The sequence below is a fragment of the Candoia aspera genome, chromosome 3 (genome assembly GCF_035149785.1).
Source record: "Candoia aspera isolate rCanAsp1 chromosome 3, rCanAsp1.hap2, whole genome shotgun sequence".
NCBI lineage: Eukaryota > Metazoa > Chordata > Lepidosauria > Squamata > Boidae > Candoia > Candoia aspera.
Window position 1 is genome coordinate 4496077 of NC_086155.1, and position 13106 is coordinate 4509182.

At 44.8% G+C, this 13106-nt stretch overlaps 1 protein-coding gene across 2 annotated transcripts; it reads left to right on the forward strand.

Moving 5' to 3' along the window:
• The first annotated feature begins 240 nt into the window (after positions 1–240).
• On the forward strand, positions 241–10937 carry LOC134494784 (uncharacterized). Of its 2 annotated transcripts, XM_063300032.1 has the most exons (6): positions 241–408; positions 4056–4194; positions 5716–5773; positions 6592–6679; positions 8500–8894; positions 10222–10937. In XM_063300032.1, the coding sequence occupies exons 2-6, from the start codon at positions 4091–4093 to the stop codon at positions 10621–10623; spliced, it is 1047 nt and encodes a 348-aa protein (XP_063156102.1). In that variant the 5' UTR covers positions 241–408; positions 4056–4090; the 3' UTR covers positions 10624–10937. The 2 variants fall into 2 exon arrangements, with proteins under 2 accessions (XP_063156102.1, XP_063156101.1); XM_063300031.1 differs by lacking the exon at positions 241–408 and having other exon boundaries at positions 3993–4194.
• The last annotated feature ends 2169 nt before the right edge of the window (positions 10938–13106 follow it).

Below are 13106 nucleotides of genomic sequence, written 5' to 3' on the forward strand. Positions count from 1 at the left end.
TCCTTTCACTGAGTCTTTCTCTCAGCCCCTTAAAAACTAGTGCCCCAAAGAGCTTTGGTTTGGCTGGAAAGTTCAACAAGAAGAGCGGTACATGATTCATTCCCCACCTATCTGCCAGATCTATCTGCTTTTCAGTTTTTGGTTTCACAAAGCAGCTTGCAGTTGGGTAGTGTGGGCAGGAAACCAAAGCATTGTTTTTGGCTGTGCGCTGTTTGGTGATATCCACTCCTCGGGAGAACGGCTGCGCGCGAGAGCTGGGGGTGCCTGCAGCGGCAGAAGGGCGTGCAAGCAGGAGCTGGGGTTCCTGCTTGGAGGACCAGTGCAGGAAGCTCCATGAGAAACGGGTATCCCTCAGTAGGACAGATCGTAGACATGTGCGCCCCTTCCTGCTGTTCCTGAATAGCTGAAGTAAGTTGCCTTTTTGGGCCCCACATTTGGCTGTTTTTGTCTTCTGCATGTGTATATGGGTGTAAAGCCCCCTCGGACCGTTTCTAGGCAAATGCAGCTGGGTTTGCGCTGTGCTTCCAGGAAACCTGGAGCCCAGATGTAGCTCCTGAAAGGAGACAGATTCTGGGGAGGGGGGCTCGGTTAGTTGTAGGGAAGGAGAGAAGACATTGTGATACTGTGAAGACTAACCAATTCATCAGGGCCTAGGAATGTTATGGAAGATGGTTGGCCCCATCAGATACTTGGGGTATTGGGGTGAGGGGTGTATCATGTGGCAAGAAGAATAAAGAGCCGATGAGGCTGAAAATGAAGGTTTAGCCCTCATTTGCTGCATCCCATTTGTCTAACGTCGTTGAATTAATCCCCTTGGTTGGCCAGCTGAGCTCCATCTTGTGCAAACCACTGTGTGATGGGAATGTTTTGCCTGGGACTGAAATACAGTGGAAAATGCCCCAGTGTCCCAGGGAAGAACGTGGCTAAGAACAAAACACCTTCAAGTGGATGTTTGGAGACTTTTAAAATGCTTATTCATTGGAATCCACGCACTGTAATTTGGCATGTGAGTGACGGTTACTAAAGGTCTTAAGGTTGATGCTCTTCAACATTAATGGCTTGGAGAAAGAATTGCAGGGGACTAAATTTAGGTGTAATAGGAAATAATGCTAGAGAAGAACAAGGCATTTCAAAATGATGCTGGTCAGCGAGCAAAGTAGGCTAACCAGAACGGCGTGAAGCAGCAGAGACAAAAGCAACATTCCTTACTTAGGACAAAAAAATATTCAAGTGTAGATAGAGACTGAAAACGGCCTGCGCCTTGTCATAGCACATGTGAAAAAAGGGACTGGGGCTGATGATAATCAAATGTGAGCTGGCAGTGTGATGTAGTGACTAAAAGGGCCAATGCAATTTTAGGCTGCAGCGACAGGAGGCCGGTTTCCAAATCACAACATGTTTTGTCAGACACCACCTTGAGTGCTACATCCACTTCCAGGCACCACACTTTAAGGATTCAGGCAAACAGCAATAGGATCAGAAAGAACAAGGGTGCAAAGGAATGTACGTAGAACCAACCTCGGCAAAGGCATGCAGGAGCCATTGTGGGGGTGGGATGACAACTTGGTCCCAAGAAAGGGGAAGGTGTGAGAAAGAAAGACATTTTAATAAATTTTATTAAAGGTTTTACAAAGAACGTAAAGACTAATACAAACTAATAGAGTAAAAAGAACAAAGAAGAAAGAAAAAAAAAAGTGCAGAAACAGAAAACAAAAAGAAATAGAAGCAGCTTCCAATTTCCTCTGCAGCAAATATTAGTACAATTACAAAATTATCTCTTACTCTGTGATTACAAAGAAAGCTTACTTTTTTCTATTATCCAATTTTTTTTCTTAATCATTAAAACCACAAGTCATAAGTGCATTTTTTTTCCCGTTTCATGCAAAAAGTCCGTAACGGGTTTCCAGTCAGCCATAAATGTAGATACTGTTTTTTCTCTGATCAAAGAAGTCAGTTTAGCCATCTTTGCAAGTTCCTCCATCTTCACCCATCATTCCTCCATTGTGGGTAGCATCGAACCTTTCCATTTTTGAGCATATAATAGTCTCGCTACAGGTGTCACATATAAAAATAAAGTTCCGTGACTTTTTTCTAGTTCCCTGTTCATTCGTCCCAAAATAAAAGTCTCTGGATTGAGCCATAGCAAGCATTCCCACGCCAGGCTATTCTCTCCAACCAGCTTAGTGAAGAATTATATCAAAGCACTTTCATGAAAAGTAAAAACGGTAAAAATAAAAACAGAAATAAAATAAAAAAAGACTGTCCCCTTACCCGTTTTAAACCTTCTTAGTCCTTCTCTTAATTAAACTTTTTGCAAATAGTTCTTGAATCTTTCAGCCAAAGTCTCTCTTGTTTTTTTGTAATCCTGAAAGGTCTAACTCACCACAAATCTCTTAATCTGTAATTATTTACTTCCCAAAGTGATTAAGAGAAAGTAATGTCCTCAGTGGCTCCGCTGCAGGTAGTAGATGGAATTCCAGGGTTCCTGGCAGCTCAACTCCTGATCCAGCTGCAAAAACTTTTCGTTTTCTGCAGTTTAATCAGAAGAGATCGCCGTCTGGAACACACGTGGTCTATCTCACGATCTCCCTTTGATCCAGGGAGATAAGCGCCGGCCAAAATCCGCCTCCCGGCCGGCGTTCTCAACCACCACAATTTTCCACGCTTTTGGGGAGCATCAGCCTGCCATTCTTCCCACCGGAAGCTCAACATGGCCGCATTTTGATTCTCTTTGGTATAAGAGGGGGCAGAGAGGGTTTTTTTTTTTTTTTAAAAGAACTTTATTGATTTTCAAAGTACAGTTAAAGTACAAAATATAGAGTATAGATAAGATAGAGTACAGAACTAAAGAAAAATGACAAAAGTGCAGAATTAGAAGACAGAAAAAGAAATTGACTTCCGGCCTTCTCCCATCCAGATATGAATACATTTACAAATATAATCTCTTACCATTAGTTAAACCTGAGTAACATTATTTCTATCAGATCAGACCGTTTAATCATCCAAGCTCAAAATCAAAACTTCATTTTTTTCTGACACAAGCAAATAGTCTAAAAATGGTTGCCAAAGAGCGACAAATCCCGACATGGTATTTTCTCTCATCAGCGCTGTGAACTTGGCCATGTGGGCCAGTTCCAACGGTTTAATCATCCATTCCTCCACTGTAGGGATTTGTGGTTCTTTCCATCTTGGTGCATATAAAAGTCTTGCTGCAGTTATTGTATGTAAAAGCGGGGGCAGAGGGAAATTTGGGTGGGCCTCCAAGATTCTCCAATTATACCCCATTACAGTAATGTAGCATGCCTGGAATTCTTGTGGTGAATGGTTGTTAAGTGAGGACTACCTGTACAACGTATTTGTATGTTGTTATGCATGATTTTGTGTTTTGACATGGCTTTATGGCTGGCTAATCAATTTATTATTATTATCATTATTATTATTATTATTATTATTATTCATCTAGCTTTAAAAAACTCCCTTGATCTCGCATCTGAAGGTTACAAACGGGGCAGTTTGAATTTCCTCTAGCAAACAGTCTCATGCGTGACGACAAGCATGCATGGAGTGAAGCGACTCCCAGTCTTTGCGTAAGATAACCAAGGAAAACTTTTGCTGAATTGCCCTGAGAAAGCAAGTGTGTTTATCTGCACAGAGGACCACTTTTCTGCACTTCTGACTTCGGAATTCTCTCCCACCTGCATTCATTTTCCTTCCTCCCTTCCTCCCATTTCCTTCCTTCTTTTCTTCCTTCCTTCCTGTATTTCTTCTCTTCCTCCCATTTCCTTCCCTCCCTCCCTCCCTGTATTTCTCCCTCCCATTTTCTCCCTCCCTTCCTCCCTTCCTCCCCCACCCAATTCCAATGGACTCTTCGCCCAGCGCTCTCTGAATTTCCAGTTATTTTTAGCTGTTTGAAATGGTTTCAGGCCCACCACTGGTGTGTTTGAGGCTCTTTTTTATTGCATGGTTATCTCCTCTGGGGTGGGCAGGAGTCCTGTGTGGGTCCAACCGATTTCTAGCCCCGTCGGTTCATGTGTCTGCGTTTTTTTTGCCTACAGCTTCCTGTTCCAAGCGCCTTCTTGGCCTCTGTTTTATGGCGTCAGCCTTTGAGGAAGGACCAGTGGGGGGGCTGACTCTCTTCATCGCTGTATCCCTGGCCTCTGCCTGCTTTGTGGCTCTCTGCGCAGCCTGCAGAAGGTAAACACTGGAGCAGTTTTGGGCCAGAACCCCCCAAAGTTGCTCAGCATCTCGGGACACCATATTGTAAAAACAAATAGAGCAGGGTTTCTCAACCTTGGCCACTTTAAGGTGGGTGGACTTCAACTCCCAGAATTCCCCAGCCAGCCTTACTGGCTGGGGAATTCTGGGAGCTGAAGCCCACCCACCTTAAAGTGGCCAAGGTTGAGAAACACTGCTAGAGTTGTAGGCATGTTCCTCATGTATTTATTTGCTGCTTCTTGAGCCCCAAAGATGCTCTTCTTGCAGGCTGATCTGGCCCAAATTTGGGGCAGAGTCTCAGGAAGGTTGGCTCAAGATGGCGTTGTTGACCCCCAGCACTGGCCACCTGTGGGGGGACAGTTCCTTCTGCTGGTGACAGGCAGACTCAGCTTTGTTGACTATAAACTAGTAGGGCACACAGGACCCTGAATTCCTGGGATTTGATTATTTAATGAGGCCCCTTTGAGTGACGCACGACTCCTGGGGACCACATGGAGACATCCGTGTAGTTCTGCATAGCCAGGAAAGGATTTGCCACCGACATCTTTGGGTTGGTGGTTTGACTTGCCCATCTGGTCCTCACTTCTGAGGTTTTTCTCCTGTAGTCGCTGCCACCCTCAATGGCCCATTTCAAGGACCTGGAGGGGTGTCACAAAGACAAAGGCCAAGGGACGGAACATGAAACAATGGATTTAAATTAGACAAGGACAGAAGCTGCTTAGAAAAATTTAAAAAAAATTATAGTGAAAGGAATTTGAGAGTGGAACTGATGACCAAGAAGGGAGATGCTCCTGTTTGCTGGAGGTTTGCCAGCCAAGGCTGAAATTACCTACTGGGGATATTTTAATTTCAATTCTTGCCCTGAGTAGGGGGTTGGACTTGATGTCCTCAGGGGATACCTTAAACTCAGACCCTGTTACAGATTTTGGGCTGATTATTGTGAGATGAGCTTTCCATTACTAAGGGTCTTTAAAGGATGACATACCCCAAGATTTTCAATGTAAAATGGACCCTCGCCAATTCTATGGGTGTCTTCACGCAACACACTCAACCAGGTTAGTTGCAACTTATTGGCACTGAGACAACAAGTTAAACTGGGTTAATTATAATCTTGGTGAGCTTGCTCTTTTTGTGGCATAAAAGGGGAACCCAGCCCACTTGGTTGTTTTAATAATCCAGTGTATTGTGCAAACCAAGAAAATAGATTATTTCAGTCATCAGGTTAAGCATGTTGTGTGAATGCAGCTAACAAGCTTCCCTCCCTTTGGGTCTCTTGAAATGTGGGTGAATTTCAATTCCCAGAATGCTCAGCAAAAGTCAGATTGGCTGGGCAATGCCCAGATGGGAGATTGTTCTGGGTCTTGTGAATGTGGAGTTGTGGTGTCTACTTAAGTTGAATAGATATTCCAGTGTGATTTTCTGGATTACCATAACAAAACTCAGAAAAGTTAAGTGGTTAAACTGTCCAGGGATTAATTCTGCCTCTTTTGTGTTATTTAGGAAAGATGAGAGCAACCTGCCTTCCCAGGATGATGACCATGTGTTGTTTGATGAAGCTGTGAGTGCACTTCTGCTATTACATTCTCCTGGTGTTCATGAGGACTAGAACACTAGAACAAACAGAGGGCTTTTAATGAGAAAATATAGAAAACAGAATAAATGGGGACAGTTGTTGCAAAGCACAGCACCAGCCTCTAACTTGGTATTTCTTTACAAGAACACCTCTGGGCCCCTTGTGGGCTTTGTAGGCAGGCTTAGAAAATAAAAAGAGAGGGGGGCTGCAGCCTTGCTTGAAGTCTGTCCAGTTCCCCAGGTGAAAGTAAGCTTGACTAGCTGTGAGGAGATCTAGCCCCCCCAAAGCTGCAGATGCTTATGTGACAATCTTATTTACCAGCTCACAGTTGTTGCTGTAGAAAATCTGAGAAAGGAGTGATCTCTATCATCTATCTCTATTTATTACCTGTATCTATCATTATCTATCATCTCTGTCTGTCTGTCTGTCTATCTATCTACATCTCTATCATCTCTATCTATCATCTATCATCTATCATCTCTATCTCTCTATCCCTCTCTCTTTCTCTAATCTATCCCCCTCTCAGCCCAAGAAACAGCCTGGTCTAGTGGAGAAGGTACTGGGAGTGGGTTGCTCTGGGTTCTAATCCTCTACTTAGGCATAGAAGCCAACCCTGGGGAAATTTGGGCCAGCCACTCTCCCGCTCTGGCCAGCCTGCCTCACAGGGTGGTTGTTGTAGAGAAAAACAGGAGGAGGAAGCACCCCAGAGCACACGCATGCACAGAATTCCTGGCCCTGAAAGACTGCCTTTGGGGCTCCTGCTTGTGAACCGAGCATCACTGGATTTCCTTGTTGTTTTGCAGGCTGTGCTGAGAGAGACGGCGCCCTCGGCATTCGGGGGATCGGCTCCCAATCTGCAGCACGTCGGTGGGAGGGATTCAGGGGACGTGAGTAAGTGGCCACATGTTTTCCCATCGGAATCTGCTTCACTTGGGGGGAAAAAAGGGGGTGGGAGGCAGGTCGGAATTCGAGGAGCATTTATGGAGCTCCCCAAGTTAGTTTCTCTGTGAAGTGGGAGCCGCAGTCCTGTTTCCCAAATCTGGTGCCCTCCCACCGTGTTGGAGTTCATGACTTTTTGACCACATCTGTGGTCACCCCCACAGAGACTAAAAACAACCCCTTTCTGGCTGATGGGAGGGCACCCACCGATCTTCTGCCCTGCCAGACAGTCACAGAAAACACAACTGTTTTTCGGGATGGTGTGTGTGCTGGAGATTCAATTTTTGACCGTAAGGTTATATATTTTTGCTTAATTTTATTGCTGTTCGCTGCCCTGGACCCTTACAGATTAGGTAAACAGCCAACGAAACAAAGAGGGGGCACCATATTTGTTCACTTCCCCCCTTTGGGGCGAGTTTCAGAGACAGGATTAGTACCTTCATTCTCTGTAAGGGGTGTCTTGCTCTGGGGAGGGGCTGATGGACTGCTGTGGGCCAGATGTGAGTGACGGGTGCAGGCCCCCCACTCCTGGTCCACAAATTAGGAAAGCAGGTCCCGGAAGGCACATATTGGTGCTTTGGGGAAAAAATATACCTACTGTATATGAATGAGTCTAAAGAGTCTTCAGGGGCTCTGACGGCATTTTCTAAGAGGGGGAGAGGCTGAGAAACACAGCAAGGTGAAGATGGAAAATGGGTTTGCCCCTGAGTTTTATTTCCTGGGGGGTGAGGAGGGGAGCCTTTCTTTTTAAAACTCTGTTAAGTTTCTATTGCAATTGTTGTGGGTTTCCAGTCATTGTATTGCTAATTTTTAGACAATCAGAAAGGATTCCAGAAAAAGGAAAACAGGTTATTGGACTTCAGACTAGGGGTGTGTGTGTGTGTGTGTATAAGTAAAGATAAAACATGAAAAGATAGAAAAATATTGAAAGAAAACTAAAGAAAGAACGAGACAAACTAAAAAGTGCAGAAATAAATAGAAAAAGATACCAAGAGAATGACTTCTGACTCTTTGCAACACAGATATATATAAAGATTAGCATAATAGTATATAATCTATAATAAACATTATTTCTACAACCCATTTCAACCTAATAATCAAAATCCGAAAGGTAAAAGTTCATTTTTTTTGGTTACCGACAAAAAGCCCAAAGGCAATTCTCTATCTGAAACAAATTTAAACTAAATATTATCTCTCATCTATATAGTCAGTTTTGCCATCTCTGCCAAATCCATTAAATGTATCTACCATTGCTCCCCTATGGGGATTTATAATACCTTCCACCACTACACATAAGAAAATCTTACTCTTATTATAAAAAACAAAACAAAATCCAAACTCTTATTTCAAAGTAAATGTCCATCCAACTTACAAGGGACAAATTCTATTATACATTCAGCTTGAAAACCTTTAGAGTTACAATACATATCTTTTCCCAGTAATTCTTAATATTCCTAAAAGACAAAAAATGCCTTCACTTTATGTAGCTTAAAAATATCTTTTTATATATCTACGTACCTAAATAGTACTTCTATCACCAATATTAGTATTGGCTAGAATAAAAAAAAAGCATCCTAGGCATTAATCTTAATCACCAAAATCCATACCAACTATAATATTAATAATAATGATGATAATAATAATAATAATAATTTATCCCACCTCAAAAAGAAAAAATAACCTCAAACTAGGTCTTGGATTGGCACCCCAAGACACTTTTTAGGAACCCCAGATATGCTTGCCCCAGACAACAGCTGTGTTTCCCCCTCCAGACCAAAGACCAGCCCCGCTGACCTTTCCTCGCCCGTTGGGTGAAGATGACGGCACGGTGCCCAGCTGCAGCTTCATCATCCTTCCTCCGAGGGATCTGCCCACCGTCCTGCTTTCTCCGGAGGAGACTTACTCCAACCTGGACTTCCCAAAGCGAGGGGAGGAGATGCTGGGCGAATCCAGGAGAGTGGAGGGAGGGAAGAGGAAGAGCTGCCGCCCCAGGGCAGAGAAGATGGTGGAGCATGCCCACCAGGGCCACCAGGAGCAGGCGGCTGGACCCAGCTATGCGCGTGTTGCAAAGAGGAATGAGAATGGCAAGCAAGCCTGGGTGGAGATGAGGAATCCTCAGGAGGCCTCTCTTCTCCCAGGCACGGGGCTGTCTTCACCAGCAAAAGGGGTAGGAGAAGTTTTTAAGATGCCTTCAAGAGAAACATTCTTGTTCTGTTCAGGCCACGGTTTCCTTTGCGGCAGAAGTAAGCCTGTGGGACGAAAGGTTGGGGGTCTTAGATCTACTCTCCTAAAATCCCTCTGAGTATATCTTCCCTGACCATGATTCCCTGCCAGGTAACTTGGCAGCTACTGGCCCACCCACCTATTTGAGAAAAATGCCTTTCCCTGGCTTCTTCCCCCTTAACTCCAGCGGGGGAAAGAGAGAGAGGGTCCCCTGGTCAATGCGCTTTCATGGCCAGTAAAAAAGGGCGGGGGGGGAATGATAAAAAAGGAATATATGCCCGCTTAGCATGTGAGGGATGAGAAGTTAGGACCCCTGCTCTTTTGGAGATAGGGCAGGCTCATGAGTGATCAATAAAATTATTATTTTTTTTTAGAAAGGGAAAAGCATGTAAACATTCCCTTTGTTGTTTTAAATTATCACATGTAAAACATTGGGTGGCCAAGGAGAGATAAGTGCAGGACTAGTCAAAACACAAAAGATTACTATTTGGGACAGATTCTGGTTCTAGCCAGGCACACAACAAGGCTGGTTTAATTTAAAAAGGTTCCACATTGCACATAATTTACCAAGCATGTCTAAAGATCATACAGCTGAGAAACCATAATCACCCAGAATCCATAAAGTAGGCTTAAACACACAATCAAATAAAGCAGTGTTCCTCAAACTTGGCAACTTTAAGACATGTGGACTTCAACTCCCAGAATTCCCTAGCCAGTGTGGCTGGCTGGGGAGTTCTGGGAGTTGAAGTCCACATGTCTTAAAGTTGCCAAGTTTGAGAAACACTGGATTAGAGGATCATCAATGCACAAAACAGCAGCATCTGCCCTAGGGGGGTATCAAAATCTGGCAGATGGTGGGTACATCGTTGTGAAGGAAGCCCCCCTCCTTTTGTGGGTGTGTCAGATGCAGGTGCAAAAGGGGCGGAGCCTCCATTGCAACGCCACACCCACCATCTTGCAGATTTTCCACACACCCCTTGGAAACCCACAGCACAGCAGTTGGAAAAGCTGTAGTTCTCTTTTAGTGACTGACTTGCTTAGTGACCATTTGCAGTTACAACAGTGATGACAAAGTAACCTTGCAACCAACCCTCGCATTGACAACTTTTGCAGGTCTGTAGAGCAAAGGAATGCTGAAGTCAGACCATGAAATCGTGATGTTTCACTTAACGACCACTTCTCTTAACCAACTTGCCGGTCCCAAATGTGGTTGCTAAACAAGGACTACCTGATAGCGCTGCTACAGTCACTAATGGCTGTTTCCTTTATAGGTAGAAGAAATGTACTCGGTAGTGTGCAAAGAGAAAAAGAAGAAAAAAGCCCATTGCTCTGAAAGAGCTAGTGAAGAGAAAGTCCCCCAGGCAGAGGCGAGACCAGGACACTGCCAGCGGACAACAGTCAGTCAGGAACCAAATGGCATTGCAAGTTTCCAGTCCTCATCGCTCCCCGCCGCCACTGAGCCTTGCTATGAATCTATCCACTGTGAACCCTGGACCGAGGTTGCAAGGCAGCCAGCCTCAGAGCCAGCCTATGAGACCGTAGAGACTTACTGGCACGGCGCAAAGAAGAACTCGAAGGCGTCGAAGCGAAAGACGGTGGCCGAAAACCTGTACGAAAGCATCGACCAGGTGGCCTTTCAGGGGCGAGGCCGAGCGCCAGATCTCGAAAGCTGACTGCGCGGCATGTTTGCAGCTCCAAGGGCCTGCGTCCCGACAGGCAAAAGGAATTTTTTGATCTTAAGACAGGAGCTAAGGAGCTTGTGGTCAAGAAAAATCAAATCTCACCTGCAGGACATGCTGTGAAAGGGCCCTCAGCCATTGACCGCTGCCCGGCCAGACCGGAGAACGGTTGTGTGCCTCTGATAAGCTTTCCATGCGTGTATCGCCCTCCTGGCGCGATCTCTGGCTAGCCCTCCTTGTCTCGGGTGGCCGGGGAGGATGGGGATTGTAGTCAAAGGCCTCTAGAAGGTCCCTCAAAAAGCTTTTCGTTTGTCTGCTTCAACAAGCTTTTCTTCTCTGCCACGTCTGATCTGTACAGGGGTCAGCACCGCCCTGCAATTGTGTGCGTTCTTCCCGAATAAATATTAAATTACGGACGGATGGAAATGGAGTTGGGGCTGGGGTGGGGAATGGAAGAAGGGGGCTGCAGCCCAACTGAAAAGCTGAAAAGTCCTGTTGGGGGGAGAAGGGAAGGAAACGGTGAAGCTCAGATGCCGCCGAGTGAAACTTTGGTGCCGAACGATAGTCCCAACGCTGAAAAATTTGCAGACAGAGACGCAATAACTGCCTGGCTTTATTTTTGGCATGAATATTTCCAGCAACACCTGTACGGTCACCACTCTCTCAAAAAGGACATCCCAGAGCTCAAAAGCTGCAGAACGAGCCAAACTAGACTTGGGACAGAAGGGTTGTCAGAATAGACCAGTGTTTCTCAACCTTGGCCAGTTTAAGATGTGTGGACTTCAACTCCCAGAATTCCCCAGCCAGCACAGCTGGCTGGGGAATTCTGGGAATTGAAGTCCACACATCTTAAACTGGCCAAGGTTGAGAAACATTGGAATACACAGTTCTGCCACCGTTCCCTCAGTTCAAAAGGAATCTGGTAGCCCCTTTTCTGAGTAACAAGTTTCTGCCTTTTAATAAAATTTGTTAGTGGGAAACAGGGCTACCAGACTCCCCCCGATTTTTGCCCCAGAGACTAACACAGCTTCCCTCCTACAGCCTCCATGAGTTGGATCTGCAAGGAATTCCCAATGCCCCTTTGGCCAGACCCAGGATTTGGGGAACCTCTTCCTTTCTTTTCTCCTCCAAAGAAGCAAATGTCTGTCTCCAGGGAAATCAGGGAGCAGCAGCTATCTCAGCTGTTTTAGGATGCCCCGGTTCCATGAAAATAGGTGCCTTGGGTAGCTCTCAAACCCAGGCTCTTTGCTAAACGTTGACACCCAAAAGAAGACATTGGGGCTTTGATGACACATCTGGGCTTCCCCCCTCCACCCACGGATGTCAGGTTTTTTTGGCAACACAAAAAGGGGAAATTGGTGAAAAGCAAGATTTTTTTTAAAAAAATGGTTGAAAAATGCTGTCCCAAATGGAACACGAGATGTGAAGATGGTGGCTGAAATACCAGTAATTCCAGGAGAAAGATCTGTGAGGTTCTCCAGAGCCGGTCCGTAATCTGGGGATCCTCTGGGCTCTCAGCTCCTGGAAGGCCTTTGTTCAGCTCCATCCAGTCCCAGTTACAGGTTTTCCTGGATTGGAAGACCAGGTTCCTGGTCATCCGCTCCTTTGTCACCTCCTGTTTGAATTCCTGTAATGTCCTCTTACAGGGGCTTTCCCTTGAAGACCACCCAGAAACCTCAGCTGGGACTTCTGAGCAGAAATAGGAAGTTGATTCCAAAAGTCTTAAAATTAGATTTCCTAATTTTTTAAAAATAAGTATTGAATTATAATTATAATCCTAAAACTTCAAGGGAAAAAAAGATGGCTTCATGATTTGGAGCTATCGATTGAGGATGTCTGGCGCCCTCTGGTGGTGGTCAGCCTGAAGTACCAGCAGAGCTTTCTCTGCCTCCGTTTTAGAAGCAGCTTGTTGAATTATGGACACCGGTTTGTCTGTGGTTAGATTGTTTCTGGGTGCAACTGAAGGTGCTGGTTGTCCCCTCTTTTATGGATCAACAGCTGGATATTTACAGAAACCCTTCTTCCAGTGGTGTCTGTCCATCCTCTAAATCTAAAAACAATCCCCAGGTTCCAACCTTTAGGGAATTTCTTAATCCCTGTCTCCCTTCTCTGCTTTTTTTCTTTTTTCTTTTTTTTGCATATATAATTTAAATTAATAATTTTGATTATAATAGTAAAATCTGATAACTTAAAGAAAAGAGAATACAAAGGAGTAAAAAGTGCAAGAAAAGAGAAGAAAGAAAAGAATGTAATAAAGAGAAAAGAAATATATAAAGACGTGACTTCCAACCTTCATCTCAATGAGTATAAAATGTAGTGACTCTTCAGCCCCTCGAAGGCTACAAACATTTATCTCTTCATCCCATGTCCCATTTCTTATCTATACAGTAGACAAATCCACAAAGCATCATCTTCAGTCCTGGTGTCAGCAGAAAGTCTATAAAGGGTTGCCAGAAGTAACAACATATCTTGTTTTA

Bases quoted from the DNA above. Each gene is read 5' to 3' on its own strand.
- LOC134494784 (XM_063300032.1), top strand. From the start codon at position 4,091: ATGGCGTCAGCCTTTGAGGAAGGACCAGTGGGGGGGCTGACTCTCTTC. The intron at 5,774-6,591 runs GTGAGTGCACTT...GTTGTTTTGCAG, and splicing joins ATGTGTTGTTTGATGAAGCT to GCTGTGCTGAGAGAGACGGC. The intron at 8,895-10,221 runs GTAGGAGAAGTT...TTTCCTTTATAG, and splicing joins TGTCTTCACCAGCAAAAGGG to GTAGAAGAAATGTACTCGGT.